This window comes from Neolamprologus multifasciatus, chromosome 7 (assembly GCF_963576455.1).
Source record: "Neolamprologus multifasciatus chromosome 7, fNeoMul1.2, whole genome shotgun sequence".
Lineage (NCBI taxonomy): Eukaryota > Metazoa > Chordata > Actinopteri > Cichliformes > Cichlidae > Neolamprologus > Neolamprologus multifasciatus.
In genome coordinates, this window is record NC_140445.1 from 21932613 (window position 1) to 21954741 (window position 22129).

The following is a 22129-nucleotide window of genomic DNA, read 5'->3' on the forward strand; positions in this document are numbered from 1 at the left end:
ATGGATTATATAGCGCTTTTCGAGACCCTCAGAGCGCTTTACAATTCCACTATTCATTCACTCTCACATTCATACACTGGAGGCAAGCTACAGTTGTAGCTACAGACTGTGGCCCCTCTGGCCATCACCAGTAGGTGAAGTGTCTTGCCCAAGGACACAACGACCAAGACAGACAGAGCTGGGGATCGAACTGGCAACCTTCCGGTTACAAGATGAGCTTCCCAACCCCCTGAACCATGGTCGCCCCATACGAACATTAAAATGATCAGCATGTAGCTGGAAAGACACGTTACATTTAGATTTCACCTATAGAAAATAAATAAAATAAACAAATAAAATAAATATAATAAATAATAAATAAAAATAAATAAATAGATAAAGCTGTTTAGATAAAACAGGTTTCTTTTTAGAGCTATTTTGCTAGAGTTTTGTATTTAACATTCAGAATGTGTGACAGCGAGGACAGCGAGTCATTTGCTACTGTCACACTATGTCAGAAATATTTTAAATTTGCAAAGTAGACAGTCCCAATGTGTCAGTCAGTGAACCATAGTACTGCACCACGAGAAAAATGTGCCAATTATTTTCCATATGTAGCATACAGTGAAACTAAATTGAAAACAGTTATTAAACCTAAACAATCCCTTAATCGAAAGAGTTATTCCAAATCTTGATAGCAGACGCTATGAAAAAGAAATCATATTGCCTCAGTGAAAAGGTGGATAGACTGTGTCTAATATCTTGTCCATAAATTCCCGCTTACATCAATAAGATGCTTTTCATTGAACGTTCATAGATTTTTTTGAGGCTTTGCATTTTATTTTCTCTTAAAGTTGTCAAGGTCAGATGTAGTATTTTTCTCATATTTTTTTCACTATCACTTCCAAGAGATAAATTACTTTTTGATGGTTTATACCCACTTTAAAGATGGCTTATGTTGGACATTTTAACTCAGTGAACAGTAAAGTCAGTATATCAGTTACTGATTCAGTGGTGCCTAAATACACATGCAAAGACATAGAAAGATAGCCGTAGTGACATTACTTCACAACCCTCCTCCTAAAGCAAGTCATCTGTCTTCCTATCATTCAACATCTTGTTGCTGTTTCTAAAGTCAAGTCACCCTCACAACACACTGTGGTCCCTGTGGTCCCATTGCAAGAGATAGTGCTTTGTTTCCTTTCAAACAAAAACATAGGTTTGCTTGCCCCTTCTTTTCCTCTGATAGTAGACATAAAACATATAGGCATGGTGGAGCATGCTAAACTGCACAGAGCAATGAGCTTACAGCTTTGGTGTGCCACATTTGGCAGTGGAAATGATCGCACTACTGTCAGTGACACACACTCACACACTCACACACATATATATATATATATATATATATATATATATATATATATATATATGCGTATGTGGGGATCTCAAGTCAGACTTCATCACAAACTGACCTGAAAACATACTCGAGGTTTGTTTGTTTTTTTTAGTTTTGTTAACGTGGTAGTGGCATTTCTGTAAGAATGGAAATGTCTGTCTGTCTGCATGTCAGACATTTATAGCATACAGTGGAGAAAACTTGCTTACTGTGGCCATTTTTTAAATCTTTCGGCATTTCTGTTTGTGAGTGAAATATCTAATAATTGTGTGATTAGGTTAGAGCGGTGGTGCTGTACTTCACCTGGTAGAGTGCCCCAGGTACATTATATGGACAGAAGTACTGGGCCGCCAACATATTACACCTACAGAAGACATGGAAACCAATGCCATGAAGCTCCAGGCACTCAGTTTTTCTGCTGATGTTAATGCTGGAGGAGATTTCGAACAAATAGAGTGTTTCAACCCTACTCTGTGATTTTACATGGTCTGCCACTGTGTGGTTGAGTTGTTGTGGTTCCTAAATGCTTCCATTTTGCAATAATGGCATTTATAGTTGATTGTGGAAAAATAGGAGAGAAGTATAATTTTTGAATTTGAATTTGAATTTAATTTAATTTAATTTAATTTAATTTAATTTAATTTAATTTAATTTAATTTAATTTAATTTAATTAATTTATTTATTTTTACTTTTGTTGCCATGATGCCAGGTCTTGGAAATTAGATTTTTTACCTGGTTAAATAAAGGACTAATAATAATTTAAAAAATTTGTAGTGTTAATACATACGCAACGATAACTGAACTTTCTTCTTGTAACCCTTACTTTCTTCAATTTCAGGGAAGAGGCCATGATGTCCACATACTTTGAAAATGTAGAGGACCTACTGGCATCTTTTGGACCTGCCCGTGACTGCTCTAAAGATAATGGTGGCTGCAAAAAGAATTTCAAGTGTGTGTCTGATCGACAGTTAGACTCATCTGGGTGCATGGTAAGCAGATGGTAGTAGACTTGCACTACACTAGTAATGCTACATTCAAGCCTTCGTTTATGCATTCATGCAAATATTAATCCTTCTCATTTTCCATGTGTTTTATACTGTATATAACTGTGATATCTCCAACACTTTCATATTTTGGAGTATGAATCAAGAGAAAGTGAGAAACTATACAGATCAGCCTTCAAACTGCCAACAAATGAAATGAAATAAAAAACCATCCATCCATCCATCTTCTGCTTATCCGGGGCCGGGTCGCGGGGGCAGCAGCCTAAGCAGAAAAGTCCAGACCTCCCTCTCCCCGGCCACTTCCTTCAGCTGGCCTTGGTGTTCCCAGGCCAGCCGAGAGATATCTCTCCAGCGTGTCCTGGGTCTGCACCAGGGCCTTCCCCTAGTCCGACATGCCAACACCTCACCCAGGAGGCGCCCAGGAGGCATCCTTGTCAGAAACCTGAACCACCTAAACTGGCTTCTTTCGATGTGGAGGAGCAGCGGCTCTACTCTGAGCCCCTCCTGGATGGCCGAACTCTTCCCCCTATATCTAAGGGACCCTTCGGAGGAAGCTCATTTCTGCCGCTTGAATCCTCAATCTCATTCTTTCGGTCACTATCCACAGCTCATGACCAAAGGTGAGGGTAGAGACGTAGATCAACCAGTAACTCGAGAGCTTCGCTCTTACGCTCAGCTCTCTCTTCACCACGATGGACCAGTACAGCGTCCCACCAATAAAAATAGATAATATAACTTTTTATATAGCTTTTCCCTACTAAAAAATGCTCATTAAGAATTTTAAAGGTAACAGTCATCACTTCTATAAGTTTATTTTCTAACAATGGGACTTACCATCAATATATTTATATCACTTTGCTAACATGATGTGTCCAAGTAATTTAATGAAAAAACAGAATTCATAAAAGACTAACATAAAATCAGGAAATCGGTTTACTGTAATGACAACCGCAACTGGAGCAATCAAGAAATTGTCCTGTAGTATCTCCACTTTACTTCTTTAAGCCCTTTTCCATACCACTGCTATGCATTTTTAATTGACTATGAATAGATAGTGAATGAATTTGTTGTTGGCGCCGTCTTCCATTCATCCTTTCTGCTTCTTAAGCCTTAGTCACATTTTACATGTAGCGTTGTAAAGTGCAGTGCAAAAGTGAATTTCTTGTGGAATACTAAGGGCAATGCTTCCAGTGCCAGGTTTTAGACAGAAAGGGGTGGACCAAGTTGTAAAGTAATTAAACTGATGAGCCGTCTCAATTGCTGGAGGCTGGTGTTGTGAGTCATTAAGAGCTTGGATGGGGCTATAAATCGACAGGTCTTTTGGTTGTTTTTGTCGAATAGAGACAAACAGTATAGAGCAATTTTCTTGTTTACCTTTCCTCTTCCTCTTCTTTCAACTGAAAGAAACATACAGTTGCTACTCCAACAAAAAAATTCTGTTTACAGTATTCATTAAAACCTTGTTAGTGACACTTTTGCTACATTTATTATACAGTGATTACACAACCTGCAGTAATTTGTCTGGCACTGATTACGAATGATGAATGACAAAAAAACTGATTCATGACACTGTCCATTAAGGAGCAATGTACACCATGGCTGGCAGACTTCACCAAGGCAGAAGAAGACTTCAGCACTTTAATGAACATGTTTCTACATAAATCAAGTTATTCTCCCACCCCCTTTGCCAGTTTTTCCCTACAGTTTACCACTAATTTGGTTACTCTGACAATGAATCCACATTAATAAACCCACTCCACCCACAACATTAGCAGCTGATGCTGCTTCTATGGCAGCTGTAGATTGTATGTGCATATACACTAAACTTGGTCAAGACTGCTGAAGTTGAAATTAAGCATCAGAGTGAGAAAGAAAGTTGATTTAAGTGACTTAGAATGTGGCAATGATTATTGGTGCCAGACCGGCTGGTCCGAGTATTTCAGAAACTGTTGATTTACGGGAATGTTTCCATCCATCTTAAGTGGAAGTACTCTGGGCAAAATCTGCTTGTTGAAGCCAGGGGTCAGGGGGAAATGGCCAGACTAGTTTAAGCTGGAGGAAGCCAACAATAACTAAATTAACAGCTCATTATAACCAAGGTATACAGAAAATTACTTTGGTTAAGAGCAGATTGGTACAATCAGCCGTTGTTTGCATGGAAGACGGCGACTTGTCTGAAAAACACTCGGTAAGTAACCGCCAGTTAAAAAGTCAAAAAGTACCAAACAGAGACCATTCACCATCAACGTAAATGCTGTGTTAAACATACACATAGAAGCACATTTCAAAAGGTGTAAGTTTTACTTTAAGATGAACAAGGCATAAGGGTAGACCAACTAGAACTGTGACTCAGCAATACTGGAAGAAATAGGCATCTCCAACACCATCGCATATGTCAAATGGCTGGTAGATATAAGACCGGACCACACTACCTCCCAGAACAAGAAGAGTCTACATGATCAGCATTATGTTTGTAAGTCACAGCTTTGCATCTTTTAGTTCCTAACTTTTTGTCTTTCTTCCTTTAATTGTCAAACTGGGATAGCATTATTTGTTTTACATTGATCACAGTTATGCTTTTGCTCCTTTGGGCTTTGAGTTTAGTTGAAACTGGTCAGCATTCAGTAATCGCCAAATAACAAGATTATGATTTATTTCTGATGGGTCAAACAAAATTCTATTGTGAGCAGCAGTTGTTTTCCTCTGTGCGGTATAATTCAACCTTCTTTTTTCTTTTTAAAAAGAAATCTGGCAGTTATCAGAAATCAGTTAACGGGATAGTCAGCTTGAGAAGACTTCTTTTCAACTCACATTTTCAAAAGCTAGATAGAAAAAAAAATACTCTGAAATAATTCCAAACGGTCTCACGCCTCTGTGTGCCAGTGATTAATACTCAGACAAAAACACTGACAAAACCCTCTAGTCTTCAGAGATTAACTCAGAGAATCACAGACACGGCAGTATTGCTTTTCTTACTCTCCTGGGTTGGTGTAATTTTAACCACCCTTGTCAGAATGGGTGCTAACACAGAGCACCAACATGTCACACGGAAGGTTTAAAATCCATTTTCAGAGCCAGTCCCTTAAGGCTGTCTGCTGCTCTTAAGACAGCTGAAATGCATTTGCAATGAATTAAATTCTAGTCAGCCCCAGTGTGTAAGTTCTGGAGATATCTGTTATTCCATTTTGACTGTGTTCACTTTCTACAGATTCTTAGAAAGACAGGATGTCACTCGCTTCCTTTTTCATCACTTGTCTTAAGAATCACACACTGTTCACTTTAAAGCCATTTTATTGCATATTTGTTATGACTTAATTGTAAGAAAAAAAGAGAGAAGTGGGGGGAAATTAATGTATTCTGCTTGGTTAAGTTATTGTTCATTTAAATAGGAATTCAAAGTACACCTGTGCAAACTAACCAATGATCAATGATTAGATGATAAAAGCTCTTTGATTTTAATGTATGTTTTATGCAGGGATTTAAAAGGCAATAAAGAATTTGCCATTCTGATGTCCACAGGCAAATCATTCCACCAGTGACCGGTCTCTAATGGGAAATAGCTGGTCACTTTTATTTTACCTGGTGTTCCTAGGATAGATGAATATATTATATCCATTTCCTTTAAAAAAAAAAATCAAGTCGTTATCTCTGTAACCATAGCTTTCTTTTGTTAATTGGCCATTTTCATGCTTTAAATTTGACATCTGATAATGATACAGTGCTTTTTTTTTTTCTTTGTAGCACATTGCCATATTCTGCTACAGTATATGTCCTTCCAATGGTAATACTCGTACACTGAACAGATGGAGGGATATTAGTGGCATATTTTTCCTGAGATAATGTCTCTTTTGGGACATCTCTGGTAAAGTTGCTTGAATGTAGTGTTGGCAAAGATGTATTTTTGCTTTTTAGCTTCAAGCAGCAATAAATTCACATTTTCATTTTGGCCTGTCATACGTGTGTTGTTTACAGAAGACAGATATTGTTGTCTCCGATGTAATTTTAACTTCTATACTGTCCCTGAATGCAAGAGTTTATTAAAAGATGTGGCACCGAAAAATCAAGACTTAAATGATGCCTTGTCAGTGTAGACCCAGATTTCTGCTTGCCAGCCTCCAGTTTACATCAGTTAACAGAGAGGATAAAAGGCATGTCTGTCCAAACACAACACTCATGAAAACTCTCAAAATCCCATGTATGCCCCTACTAATCTGTATTCCTTACATACGAACATCATGTCGTTTCCCCCTGTTCTGCCGAGTGCAGCTCATTGTACCTCTTTACAACTGCATTTTGGTGTTTCTTGGTTTAAAGCATTCATTTCGTTCAGATATATGTACACACATGTCCCTCTCATGATTTGTTAACCCATCTTATTTTTAACTTTGCACATTTATACGTTACATCACAACTGTACTATATTAAATGGATTAGCTCCAGCTCAAAATCCAGATAAGGCTGGATGTGCTGTGTATATCCAATGCACATGCTGTTAACTATCTGGGAGGGCACTGTAGCCAATTGATATAAAACAGCATAAGGCTCAGTAATAGAGCCTTACTTTTGAAGCATGGAAAGATACATATTTCTTTTCACTTTTTGTAATAAAAAACAATGTAATATACTTTGTACTTTGGATGAGTGATTGTACCTAGATGCCGACAAATCTCTAAATAGATTGCAGGATGCTAGTCTTCCGAATGTCAGATTTTGTCAGCACTTCCAAAACTAACAGTGTATGTTTACAGACATCACAGGCACCTGTGCAAATACCAAGCACTAATTAGCAAAAAGGATACTAATATTTGCCAATGTGTACAGGGACATGCAAAACCAGATTTGTCTGTGTTGCACATAAATCTCATATCCCAGATGTCATCAAAACTAGGATAAACCTCCAAACTGGGATATCCCAGTTAAACTCACAAGATGCAATACATTCTTTAGTAAGTTTGTTTGCTCTTAGGGCAATAAAAGACTAATTTAGCACATTTAAGCAGCAGAAGAGCCACAAGGCATGCATCACTGCCATCTCTAAACTAGATTAGACTGTCGAATATGCTTTTAAAATATTTGATTTTTTTCCTCTGCCTGCCATTGTTATTTAAAGCTCTGCTGTTTTTTTCTTAATATATATATTTTTTTTCTTGTCCCGTGGAAGACCCAGTGCACATCTTTTAAACATATTGTTTCTTTATTATCCTCAGCTTTTCACACTGCCTTTTCCTTCTCCAAAATATCTGATGGCTACTAAGTACAAACATCTAGCATCTTAATTTTGACATGATCGTCATGAAAAAGAGTTCTAAATATATTATACTCAGTTCTTGATTTAGGCAGAAGCCCTAATGGGTGATTGGGGAAATGACTTGCATTCATTCAGAATGTTAATTTGGAGGGGTGATCTATGTGCAGTATATAATGTGCAGAGAGATCGGCTACATTTACAGCTATATTTCTTACACACTTTCTTCACTCATTTTTCGTTAATTTCTTCAGGCCTACTTACCCTGCACTTTTACTCCGCAAGGAATTAACAGGAGTGAAATGCCATTAGTCCCATTCTTAATGCTGTCATGAAATTCTCCCTTAAATAGCCCCCAGAGAGAACATACATATGCTACCCGCGATGATGGGTGTTCTACATTGATGTCAAGTGTCTACGTTCAGGGACAAGGTTTAAAGGCTGAACACTAATATAAAAGCCTCAAATCCATCACATTTAAGCATGCAGTTAAACCCTCTAAAAGACAAAAAATATATAAACACGTTCCTTTAAATATTTAATATATTAAATAACATACAAATTATATAAAATTACCATTTGTTTTAATTATACATTTTTAATTAGTGATCAGCTGTCAAGATGATTTACTATACAAACAAAATAAGATGCAAGAAAGTTGTGTCTACAAGTATAAAAGTTCTCACTACTGGCTTGTTCTTGGTGTGCTGCCATCACAGAATCACTTCAGAAGAACTGAGTGGAATTCATTTGTCTCAAATACAAATCGTTCCCCTCCCGAACCCCTTGTGTCTTTGGAGAGTTGTCCAGGCAGAAAGAGCAAGTAGCTCATGGGCTGCACTAATGGCTAACCTTAAGAACTTTCATTCAACCACAGAAAGCTGCGTAGCAATTCTGAATTACAGATAGCTATTCCCACAGCTCTGCTCTAATGTGATGAATGGCTCCAATCTTGTCAGAGACTAAAGTGCTCTTCCACCAAATGCTGAACATATGGGATTTTGTGTAGAACACACATGAGCAATGCATAATTCATATTTTGTCTTTATTGTTTCTGGCTTTGGTTTTCTCAGGAGATCAACAAATGTAATTGAATAATATCTTTTATAAAATCCAAAAATGACTCCCGCAATGTAAACAAAAATACAAATTTAAAAAAAGGATAAAATTAAAGGAAGTGTACCCATACTGCATTAATTTCATCTTCATACAGACAGATATAACATAGCACAATGTTTAAATTATGAGACATCAAATTATGAGTTTAATCTTCTCATAAGTGGAGACAAACAGCCTTGTTCCCTTCTAAGACAGTTCTGATACACAGGTGGGTGATGATTGCGTAGGATTCTAAATTGTGCTCTTGGGCCTCAGAGAACTTTTGAGCAAAAATAAAGCCTCGGCATGCAAACCAACAATCAGAAGAACTTTCACCTCTCCTTTGACTAAGTTCAATGCAAGACAGACTATTTTCTGTACTTACTTGAGCACTTGTCAGTGTAGATTATTGAGAATGGAAAACGCATCCTTGAGGCATGAATTAGATACAGAAAAGTGTATAAATTAAAGCCTGACATATGTGAAAGTGTCAGCTCCTGTGCTTGTTCACTGCCTAGATTGTCCTCACATCTATATTTTTCACTTCATATATACACCAATCAGGCATAACATTATGACCACCAGACTAATATTGCATTGCTGCTAAATCAGCCCTGACCTGTTGAGGCACCTAAACGTTAGCAACAGATCCTGTAATTCTTGTATGTTGTGAAGTAGGGCATCTATTTGTTTATCCAGCACATCCCACAGACACAACACCTAAACACGTTGTTCTGTTTCTTAAACCATTCCTGAAACGTTTTGCTTTGTGGCAGATCACATTACGCTGCTGAAAGAGGCTACCGCCATTAGGGAATACTGTTTCCATGAAAGGGTGTATGTAGTGTGCAGCAATGCTTAGGTAGGTGGTATGTGTCAAAGTAACATCTACGTGGATGGCAGGACCCAAGGTTTCCCAGCAGAACATTGCCCAAACCATCACACTGCCTCCAGCAGCTTGCTTCCCGTAGTGCATGCTGGTAACGGGCATTCCCAAGTAACATATACAAATGCAATGGTCACCCATGTGATATTAAAGAAACTGTGATTCATAGATAGGTAGGTAGGTAGAAAGATCCTTGTGGGGATAATAAGTTGAGATAATCAATGTTATTCACTTCACCTAACACCTAATAATACTGTAATGACTGATCAGTGTATATAACAACTCATTTTAAGAATTTACTGGTAGATATTTTAGAGCTTTTGGCACACTTTATCTACTAGAAAAGTCTTAAACTGAGTAAAGGAGCAATAAGCAAACTACTGGATGTTGCACTAGAGCAGCAACAGCATGTCAGTCCAAAGCAAAGGGCACGTCTGCGAGACACACTTTTCCATACTTTGTGTGAGACTCACCTGCTTACTTCCTTACTGTGTCACTTCATGTCAAAAAAAGGTACAAAAAGTGCAAAAACTCGCTTGACTTCCACCAGCTTCAATCGATTTAATATTTGTTGCTGTATTTCCTTTTGCTTGTTTGTTCACCATGTTCCACGAAAAATCTGCAAAGCTTTTTTGACCCACGATGATAGATTTGCTCGCTTTCTTCACAGCCTCTGGATATGAGCAATACTGTGTAAATGTGTCTCTCCTGCAGTGATGACTGAAAACTAGAGCCAGACCAACTGCAGAACATTGACTCAGTATCTGGGAATGGGGACAAAGGATAAAGCTTCTTTGTACTCCTCCACGTGTGACACCTGGTTATCCTATTTACAAAGGGCAAGTCTCTTGCTAGGAACAACAAAGATATTGAGCAAGATCCTCAAGCTCTCAGGACACTGAAAGAGGACCTGAACTTAGAGGATAAAGACTGCACCCAGGCCGAATGGGGATTTTTTAAATATATATTTATACATATAAATGGCCTAAGAGTTTTAGATGTATTAGACAGTTAATGAACATTCCCATTTTTCTAATACTTTTCTAATAGACTTCATGCATTTCCAAACATCTCTAACATTATTAGTCTTTATCTCATTTCTAACTTGATTTCTCTGCTAATGTCCTGTATTGCATAAGTTGTATTTAAAACAACCATATAATTTATGTAATTGTTTCTCCAGAAGGCTTATGCCAAAGAAAAAGTCTTATTTCTGATCTCAGGAAACCTTTCAAAATAAGATTGATCCTGATGATCATTGTTTTGGACTAAAAGGATTTGAAACAGTCTGAGCAAAAGAGGAAAAAAGATGGCCTTTAAATGGTTCTATTATAAAGCATCTCTTTGGAAATCTTTAAGCAGAAAACCAGGGGAACATAACGACTATGATAGTTGAAAGCTGTTGGAGATAAAAGTTCACACACCTCATACGCCTCTATCTCTAGGAGGTAGAAATGCCAACTGTTCTAGTCCAAAACAACAATATATACCACTTCTCTGTTGTTTTCCTTCTCATCTGATGACCAGAACTGAGGGGAAAAAGGTGCCTTTGGATGTGAGTCCTTGCCTATGTCAGTCATTAATAAATAGCTACACATAGTTTTCCCTTTATCGTCTATACAACTGTGTCTGCAGGCATGTGACTAATGATGTCAGTGAACCTTCCTTACGTGCACTAGACCCTTTAATACTACCTCTTCCTTTGTGCTTCCTAACCTAAGAAAAAGTTCTCAGAGAAATAATAAAGTCATTTAACTTTCTGAACTTTGAGAAATATGTAGTGTTTCTCAAAGTAGCATTGTTTTTTTGTTCTTTTGGTTCTTTAAGAGTAAATACACCACAACCAGCAGACATTTTAGCTGTTTGTCATTGCACGCCTACAAAAATATCCTATGCTGGCACACAAAACTTGAGGAATCTAGATGAGTCAGAGTAGCCGTTAGTGAAAGAATTGAACTGTGGAGTAGAAAACTGATGTAACTCAGTCTCTCACAGTCCTCGTTTCTTAGCAAAAACAGGCAGATATCAATACAAGCAAGGAAGACATTACAGCAACACTTGAAACTGAAAGGCTGGCAAAACCAATACATTTTCAGCATGTGGCTCACATCTGAAAGTGTAAATTGACCACAGCTGAAACCTGTCAAATATTCAAAGATGAGATGGAAACTATTTATAGTATCTCTGAGACTATATGCATCCTACTGGAAACTCATATGGGGTGGTAATTCTGTTGTTGTTTTCCAGCATGTAGTGTCACACTTTGTAGGAAACATTGTATAACATCTCAGTAATGACATACGTTAACTTGTGAAAGTCAGGGCACCAGCTACTGGATCCTGGTTCTCACTACACAGAGGAATGATTTGTTTTCTGTTTAGTTAAGCTAATTCAAAGGTTATTGCTGTATACTGCAGTAGTTGGATGTGGCCCTCCTGGTGTAGTTATAAAAAATTGCCAACTAGAAAACAAATGTTAAAAAATTCAACAAATAATCCAAATATCTAATCAGTCAATCACATAGCAACAACTCCAGATGACCAGCTAAAGTCCAAACTCTAGGGCTACCGTGGCTCAGGGGTTTGGGAAGCGCATCTGTAACCGGAAGGTCGCTGGTTCGATCCCTGGGCTCTCTGTCCTGGTCGTTGTGTCCTTGGGCACAACTTTACCCTACTACTTTACCCTACCGCCTACTGGTGTTGGCCAGAGGGGCCGATGGCGTGATATGGCAGCCTCTGCAACTGTGGCTTGCCACCAGTGTGTTTCCACCAGTGTGTGAATGTGAGAGTGAATGAATGGTATTGTAAAGCGCTTTGGGTGCCTTGAAAAGCGCTATATAAATCGCTATATAAACCATTGTTATTATTAACTCACTATCAGAATGGAGAAGAAAGGTGATACAACGTTGCTGATGCCAAACTGTCTGATCTCAGTAATTCAGGAACTGTTGATCTACTGGGATTTTCCTGCACAGGCATGACTAGGGTTTGAAGAGAATAGTCCAAAAAAGAGAAAATATCCAGTGAGCTGCAAGTATGCAGTAAGTTCTCTAGGGGTGCCTTGTTGATGTCAGAACTCAGAGCAAATAGTTAGACTATTTCAAACTGATGGGAAGGCATCAATACCTGAAATAACCACTCGTTGCCATCAAGATGTCCAGAAGACCATCAAATGTGTTTCTTTCTTCACTTGTGTTATATTCGCTGCAATTTCTGCTGCCCTTTTAGCCAGGTGTCTCTTGAAAAATATATATTTTTTAAAAATTCCAATCAGACTTTTTAGTGCTTAAATACAGGGTATATAATAATGCCCTTGAATCAGAGAAGCTACAGCAGGAAAAAAAATCATGCCAGGTGCCACTCATGTCAGGTAAGAACAGGAAACCCCGTCTTTGCATGGGCTGACCATGGACAATAGAAGATTGGAAAGATGATTTCTGCTGCTGTATTTGGATGGTAGCGTCATAATTTGGTTTAAATAAGATGAAAGCATGCATCCATCCTGCCTTGTATCAAAGGTTCACTCCAGTATATCACTCTGCCGGTGGTGTAATGATGTGGAGGGTAGTTTCTTGGATGTTTTCTTGCTTTAGCTTCCTTAGTATTAACTATGCATGATAGCAATACTGCGGCCTACCCGAATCTTGTTGATGAGCATGTACATCCCTTTATGACTTCCACCATCATATGAATCTTCTGATGGCTGGTTCTAACAGGATACATGCCATGTCACAAAGCTCAAATCATCTCAAACTGGTTTCTTGAACATAAAAAGGAGTTCACTGTGCTCAGCTGTCATCAGACATCAGTCCATGAGAGATTCTTTAGGATGTGATGGTATGACAGATTCACATCGTGGAGCCGGCAAAGCTTCAGCTTCAGTGAAAATATATGATATATGATTTATATATAGAATGTATAATATTTTAATATTCTGCTAATATTCTGTTAATTGTTAGAACAATTAACACACACACACGTTTTATGCTTTTTGATATAATAACACTTATCAATATTGTTTTAGCAGCATGTTGGTTGACTTGACAGTTAAGCTGAGCCAGCAGAAAAGTCTGACCTTTTGTTTTGTTTGTGTAATAAGCATCTTGTTTACATATGAGATGAAGAATGCAATATAATTTATGAACGTAAGCTATTGAGTCAAGAAGTTATTTATTGTTAGTAACATTACATTTTTAATGGAGTCCAACTTTCTTATATAATACATCTGCTGCTTTTGCAGTTCTGAATAATTAGTATTTCTTATGCTGGAGGAAATATAATTCATTTAAAAATCCACTTCATAAATTAAATTCTGCACTTTAAATTAGCCAGGCAAATGACTAGGGTGCTGGACCCATTGTTCCTCCTCAGATTTCTGGCTTGAGTTGACATACTCAGATAAATGTGATTTGTTTTGTGTTTCGTTGATGGGAACTCAAAGTTGAACTAATACTTCATATTGAAATGAAATGTCACAACAACAACCCAGTGATAAAAGCTTGTGGTATCAATAATTTACTGCAAGGTAGAGCGCCACTTTTTAGTGAGCCACTAATGACTTTGCTAATTATTATCCATCTAAAAAGTATCAGTTGACTTAATTCCCAGCAAACAAGAGTGGCTATTTCTGTTTCTTGAAATCCCTTGGCTCATTTGCAATGCTTAAGTTTATTATTTTCTTTTATCACACTTCTATCAGCGTGCAATGATTTCACAAATGATAATTATTTTAATTGCTGGTGCTTGTGTCTAAATCTTTCGCCTCTGAGTTTTTTCTTTCTGTCTGACATTTAAAAAAACAACAACATCAACACAGGCCTTTGTGTGAACTGAGGGGGGACTTTCTGCTCAGGTAGTAAAATGAGCTGTGGTAACAATTCCAAGCTGCCGTTGTTTAATTTTCTAATCCTTTAAGCGCCTCCACCTTTTATTGTGTTGTATCAGAAAAATATAATTGGCTTAAATTCTTCTTTTCTTGAATTTGTTCTTTCTGAAAGTCTTACTCCCTACTACTACCGTCTTATCTTCTCAGTCTTACTATCTCTGTCCTCTCAGTACTTTTCAATCCTGATTAAAATGCACATTCTGACCTCTGTGTTTTACTCTCTTCTTCTCTATTCTTATTCTGTGCCTTTATCCTCACCCCCTGCTTGTATCCCTCCCACCACCTTTCCTTCTTTCTTTTTCTTACAGTGTCCTGAGGGGCTGAGGCCAATGAAGGATGGCTCAGGTTGCTATGACTACTCCAGGGGCATTGACTGTACGGATGGCTTCAATGGAGGTTGTGAACAACTGTGTCTCCAGCAGCTTGTGCCCCTTGAAGATGACCCAAGTTCCAGCAACGTACTCATGTTTTGCGGGTGAGAATAGCTAGTAGTAAATAGAGAAAGAGAAGACATCTGCAGGGTGCCAATAAAGCTTTCTTTGGAAGTAGGTTTCATGAGTGATGGTTCGATTACACAAATGTAAATTTCAAAAAATACTAAATACAAAATAACCAGTGAATACACTATAGCTAGAAAGCCATATAGATAGATTGATAAATACATATCATACAGTTCTAGTATAGCCATGACAAGCATAATCTACAAAAAACATACGCAATACAAAGATGTGGAAAAAAAACTTGCATGAATTTGTCCAAACAATTCAAACCTGATACAAGTAATATTAGTGAATCTCACCTCTGAGATCGTGTTCACAGCTTCTAGCCCAGCTACTATTTTTAGACTGCTCAGTGGAAACCCCGTTCTGTTCTCTTGGCACATGTGCCTGAATGTTACGGAGGTACTGCGTCAAAACAGTGAACCTTTAACCGGATTTTCATTTTGTGGAAGCAGTGGAAGTCACAGGGAGGCAAATCTGATGGGTCTGTGAGGATTTTATATGTGTAGATAAAAAAAAAAAACTCCAGCCTTGTCAGTGCACTAAGTTCCAGCACAACATGGCACATGCCAAAGTTCTCTGCATGGTACAAATGGAGCTTTGCATTGACAGTCTGAGGCAGGGGGATCTTTTGGTAGTGCACATCCTTGTGAATGTTGAAAACAAAGAGGATGACTGTTATCCTGGTACCACCCTGGACATGACATTCAATGAAAATGGACTCTTAGCTAAACACTTTCAACTTTGGCTGACAGTGAGCCTCCGTGTGATGGTCATTTTGTAGAATGAAGATACTCTTGAAGTGGAAATCATGCCAAATTTCATTTAGGTATAGTTTTTGTTTGCACTTATTCATAGAACTTTTTGATTGTACCCAGTATATTGTAAATACTTAGGTTTCCATTTGCGTGCAGACTGCTTAGATTCCCCAGTGCAATCACACTGTTACTTTGCAACTTGATGAAAAACACTGAAAAAAAAAACTACTGCACTGTGGTCTGTGGTAGCTGGAAAAGATGTGAATAGTGAACAAATGGGTCAAACACAGGACTTCCACCTGTGAGACTAGAGTTTGCATGAAAAAAGAAACAAGGTTGTTCTTAGCTGGCTGATTAAATATTTTTTTTCTCCTTTAGAATTTATTGTTATCATAATTTTTCTGTTACGTGCTCAGCTTTGGGACATGGAACTACTTTAAGGTTAGGTTAAAGAAAAGAATGATCTACACTGAATAAAACCCTTCAGGTTAGTGAGTATTTCTGCCACAAAGACCTAAACTTCTATATTGGTCTTTTTACCCAATTTCTAAAAGAAGTGATATTCCTGGAGCAATATTAAATATTATATTGTTGTTCCAAACATGAAAGGTCTGAAAAAGGGCTACAAATAGTAACCAAAAATACAGGAAGTACTTCTGTCAGTGTTTTTGTTAGCTTTAGGGTTGTCCTTCTCATTTTTCTTTAAATAGCTGTCTTCTTTGAGGGTATTTATATCTCAATATATGAGTTACTATGTTTGGCTGATCATTTATGGAAACTGTTCTGATCATGCCAATGAAAGTTGCTTAATTCCTGGGACCTGATAACTGATAAAAGGATACTTAAAAACATGTCTAAATGCATCTGTTGACTTTTTGATGGAAACCTAACCGCAGAAGCCTAAAGAAACATGAAGCATGCCCTCATTCTTGATCTGTGTCTGATCTGGAATGATGTCGTCATTTTTCCCAGATCATTTGGTACCCTTACACTGTGGGAAAACATGAAAGTTGAGGCTCTGTCCATTTACCATGATATCCTGTTTAATTTCACAAGTGTATTTTACTAAATCACTAGCCTGTATATCCACATGTTCTGTAATAAATGCACAATCCTTTTTAAAAGTGGCCTGTGGGAAAAAACTGATTAAATTAATAAAATCATCTGAATGGTATAACTTTGTTCTGTAATTATACAAATTGTTCGTTTACAAAAATGGAAACAGATTTGCCTTCAACTATAGAAAGGCCCTATTCCACCAGATCTGAGTATTGCCAACAGCAGTTGACATCTCCTTCCCACCGAGGTGAAGAGACATGAACAATTGCATGAGTCCTGCACTCAGCCCTATCCAGCAGCACTAACTGCTCAGCCTGGTCTGTAAGACAGGATTGCACACAAAAGTGGAAGCTATAATTGTGACTAACTGCAGAGTCTGCTGAATCCAGTGCCACTGGAATCTGTTTTAAAATGGTTTTCACCAGACTGCTTGTGTCCACAAACTCGCCATTGATAATTGCGACTGTAGCACTTTGCATATTTAAAAGGCATTTTAGCTTTGACAGTAAGAAAGTAGATTCAATGGTATATAAACTGAAAACCTGGAAAAATGTCATTTCAAAACATTGGTTGTGATTGTCTGTGTCAGGCTGTTATTAGTCTGAGGGAATTCTAAAGAAAATCGGTACGATTTTGGCATGCTGAGTTTCTCTGTATTTGGTCTTTATTGGTCTTGAAAATTAAAGTAGGAACATGGGAACATCCTTATATATAATGTCAGTCTTTCAAATCACAATCAGCCTGCTACAGCTCAATCTTCTGCTTCAAATCTTGCCAGCACTATGCTTTCACCTCAAGTGTAAACAAGGTCTCCTAGATTGCATATCATACATTGTATTGACAGTGTTTCCTTCCTCCTCAGATGTGTACAAGAGTACAAGCTGGCAGGCGATGGGCGCTCCTGTCTCCTGCAGTCAGACAACTGTGATGGACCAAAATGCCCCAAGCAGGATGTCTACTTCAATGACACCCTGTTTGGTGAAATGCTGCATGGATACAACAACAAAACCCAGCAAGTCAACTTGGGACAGATATTCCAAATGACCTTCCGGTAACTAGTGTACAAGTACATCCATTACACTTACATGACTATACAGAATAATGTTCATGTGTCATGTCTTTTTTCTTTCAATTGTTAGTGACTGTTCATTATGTTGTTCTTCACTTTTCTTTAATCTTACCTAGAATCGTGTCTCGTTCTATAAGTTTATGCTTTTTCTTTCCCTTTTATTGTTTTCTTATCTATTGAAAAAAGAATCTGTCTTTATATTATTTCCAACTAAACTTGTAGACACTTAGTCTTCCCTCGAGACCTGCTGTTTCACATCTGAACAGTTTTTCTGCATCTCGGGAGACACATTGAGGCAGCTCTGAAAATCGGTAGTCAGGGTTTGCCATTGGGTTGCTGGAATCTGTGCTTGCTTCGGTGTATGTGTGTGTGCGTGTCTATGTAGATACGTGTGTGTGTGACAGGGAGAGAGAGAGGGAGAAGGGCATGAGAGTGTAATGGTTGAGTGAGGATTGAGACTTATCCCATGGCAGTTCTCCTTAAACTGTCAGCTCTCTGAAAACCTGGCTCACTCTGATAAGTCACATGCTGTCTGTGAGGAAATGCTCAACACTGAGAGATGATAGGGTCTATTTATGCACAAATACAGTATCCACGGTAAACATGCTCAGCCTATATCTCACATTCTCTGTGTCTGTCGTCACTATCTCGTGTGCATACTTTATAGGCACCGCTTTCAGCAGGGTAACCATAAAATGCTTTTCAACTGCTCTGCCCTATGGGTCATAATAGTTGTGCTTGGCACAGGGTCATGACTTTAAAGCACATACTTTTAAGAAACTGAGAGAAACCTTTCCGTCTTTCAAAAATGTCTAAAATTTTAGATCTAGGTAGAATTTATCTGAATGTATTAATAGTTTCTTTGGGCATCGTCGTCCTGCTAAAATCTCCTTGTACCCAGGAAGGGTGGTGAACACATGGTAAGTGTTTGGAGTCTGCAGTTTTACACCATTAATTTCATTTTAAAATGGTCAAATTATAGTCAAAGAAGCAATTTGAATAATATTAACATAAGAGCCTTTGTAAGGTGTTTGTGTGAAGTCTTCTCTCAGAAGTGTGCTATAATTCAGGTACTGTAATTTCACATAATTCCTCAGAGAATTCAGTATTTCAGTAATCCACAGATAAGTGTATAAAAAAGGACACTTCTGCTTTAATATCCCTATATTCTTAATATAAACAGCTTTCAAAAGAAGCAGTTCTAAATGCTATTAAGTTTCATTTATTTGGGATTTAACACTCGACACAATCGTGTCAGCAGCGTCCTTGAAGATGTTATTGGAACGTAGAGAAGCTGTTAAACAGAAAGAATCAGACTAATGCATGTATTAGCTAGAGTGAGTTATTGTAAAAGATGACCAATCTAACACTGTTTTAAAGTAAATTAGTTTTTTCATGCATTCAGGAAATGTCAACTAATTACCAAAGTATACAGAACAGGTCAATACAAACTGAAAATATTTTTCTCAGAGTTTTGTTTGGACCTCACGTTATAAATTAAGAGGCTTCAGAGCATTCAAAGGAATGAAAAGCTATGGTTTAACTCCCCCATAAAGGCAACATCTGACGACCTTCTCTGTACCCACAATGACGAGTATAGACACTTAGTATACGCCTCGGGTATTTCCAAGAGTAGCTGCAGATATCAACCTCACTAACTTCGTCGTTTTGTTCTAAAAGCATTCCTGGAATATAACAAAAACCACTCAGGGGTTAGTTGTGATAGTTACCTGTGATCTCCTTATCAGCTGTAAGTTAAACAGGGACTGAAGAGTTATCTTTAGACAGTTTGGAAGAAAGACTGACATGTCCAGAGCTTAAACTGGGGACTAAAGGTCCAAGGTTTCCCAAAGGTTTGAGAGGCTAAACCAGTTGGTAACTTCCTCTAATACACTCAACAAGGCACAGTTTGACAGATGAGACAATGGCACAGTTTGAGGATTATAAACCCTGGCAAAGAGGCAGTCTTTATCCCTTTGCCCTCAAACAGTAGGCTGCACAGTGGGGCCTGATCCTCCAGGCTCCAACTCCATGAGCTGGGTTATATTAAATACAGAAAGTAAATACACATGTACTCAAGACCAGGACTGTGATGACATTACAAAATTGAAACAACTAGCGTTGGCAGACCTGAGACACACAATGAGTTACATACTGTTTTGTTTTTGTTTTTTACCTTATGAGATCAATATAAAATAATATAGTGTATATGATATTGTTAAAATGTGTTTTTGGTCCCTGCTTTTAAATTTCTTAAAATTTAAAAACTTTCTTTAATGTTTTTTTTTTTTTAAATTTCTTCAAATCCTTTCTTGCAGGCAAGAATTAATCAAAGCTCCCGTAATAGCAGGAATTAATCCCTTAAAAATGAAGAAATTGTCAAACAGTGAATTACCAAAGAGAAGTTACAACACTATTAACTTTTCATGTTCCTCCTTTTTCATGTCTCACCTTTATACACCCTAAGGTTGTTTTGCAAGGTCTATACTCAGAAGTACATTTTGCTGATTACTAAGCATCCTTTAAGTATGGTTGTTGTGCTCTGTGACGCTCACTGGCACAGTGACTTGGAAGTCTTAAGAGACAGTCAAAAACCAAATGGTCAAAAACCAAAAAAAAAAGACATCAAAATAAAAGTTAGATAATTGCAAGTTACAAACATTATGGATAAACATGTTTGGCTCTAGCTGAGACTTATGTGGGGGGGTTTTCAACTTAGGTAAAATTGTAATTCACTAATGATTTCTGTAAAGAGTTTCCCTGACATTGTCAAGGTAACTGCAGACAAATCTACTTGGCTCTTAAAAGGGCCCTATTTTCAGTTCTGAACATCAAGTAAAATGACCACTCAGCCACAGCTCTCCATCCACTTTTTCTTTTTGGAATTAGTTAGGTATTGCGGTTATTTATCTTTCCAAGAAGTTAAGTCACACTTCAGAGAGAACATTTATAGAGAACTTTTCCTGTTTTCCATCTCAGCCTTCATTTTCTTACACCTGTGCAATTTGCACCTGTGCTTTGAAGCTAGAGAAATTTCCATGCTAATTGCAAGATGCATACTTAGCTACACTTATATGGTTCCCTGCAGTTAAAGGCACACTTGGCTGATTACATGCAGATGACAGGCAAAGTGCACTTCCAGGCTGATGTGCCTGTTTGGATAAAGAACGCACACGTCTCTAGGTGCAGAGTATGTCTGAAACGAAACACGAAAAGCATTTAAATAGACCGACAGTACATGGTTCAGTACCTTTTGAAGAGAGACTAGAGGAAACAAAAAAGAAAGGTGTTGCTCTGTGTATCCATTATTTAAATCAGTATCAAATTCTGTGGTGAAAATTTTTGTTTAACCAGAATGTATTTTGTATTCATCGACCCCACTAAACTTTCATCTTTGTTTCAATTTATTTCTGTTAACGATGGAAAGTTGAGCCGGGGTAAGTCTAACCAGAAAGGCTCAGCTCACAGTAGGTTGGTGCTTGCCTTGCAGTGTCATTAATTAAACATGTGTATTATGCCATGTTATCTTACTGTGGTACTTACTGTGCTTATCAAATCCACTATGTCATTTGTCAAAAGAACATTAGCTTTGTCTTCATAATGATTTTGCTCCCATAAGAACCTACTTCACACGCTACGCATTTGTAGAAACATACTACAGTTCTTATTCTCCTCATTTTCTACACTTCCCTCCACACCTTCTTTGATATGCAGATGTAAGACTTATTCCACAGCCCTTATTTTTCTCACCTCCACAGTCTACTGGTTTTCTCTCTCACACATGCACACACACACAAAACCCCATTCCTATGCACCAGCACCTCAAAGTGAAATATTAGATGATTGAGATGAATTGTATAAATTGATTCACAGCTTCACAGGTCTTTTTTTTTCAGTATGAAATACAATCCGTGATTTACGACTGTTTTGCATACATTTGGTATTATATTGATCACACTTTCCTTTGCACAGGATGTTGAGGTAAGCCCGGGGAGTGATTTTTGCATATTGCTGTAAAATTACAGAACTGTAACACAATATTACGATGTAATTCAAGCATTCATTCATTACATGTGTAAATGTGGACGTGGAAGTATAAAACGCTGTAGAAAAGAAATCTGTCCCAAAAAGATTGATTATATTTTTTACAGTTTCATCCAGGAACCTGACAATGAATTCAGGCTAAAGGCCAAAACTTATCCTAAGATTACATCCTTTCTATTTACTTAATTGTGCACTTACATGTACCA

The 22129-nt window shown here is 37.8% G+C and overlaps 1 protein-coding gene across 2 annotated transcripts in view; it reads left to right on the forward strand.

Moving 5' to 3' along the window:
- astn2 (astrotactin 2) overlaps window positions 1-22129 on the forward strand; it is a 291315-nt gene that overhangs the window by 172190 nt on the left and 96996 nt on the right. For both annotated transcript variants that reach the window (XM_085168613.1, XM_085168612.1), the window contains exons 11-13: window positions 2215-2365; window positions 14802-14968; window positions 17673-17861. In XM_085168613.1, coding sequence (XP_085024739.1) covers window positions 2215-2365; window positions 14802-14968; window positions 17673-17861 — 507 coding nt within the window. The remainder of the gene's footprint in view (window positions 1-2214; window positions 2366-14801; window positions 14969-17672; window positions 17862-22129) is intronic.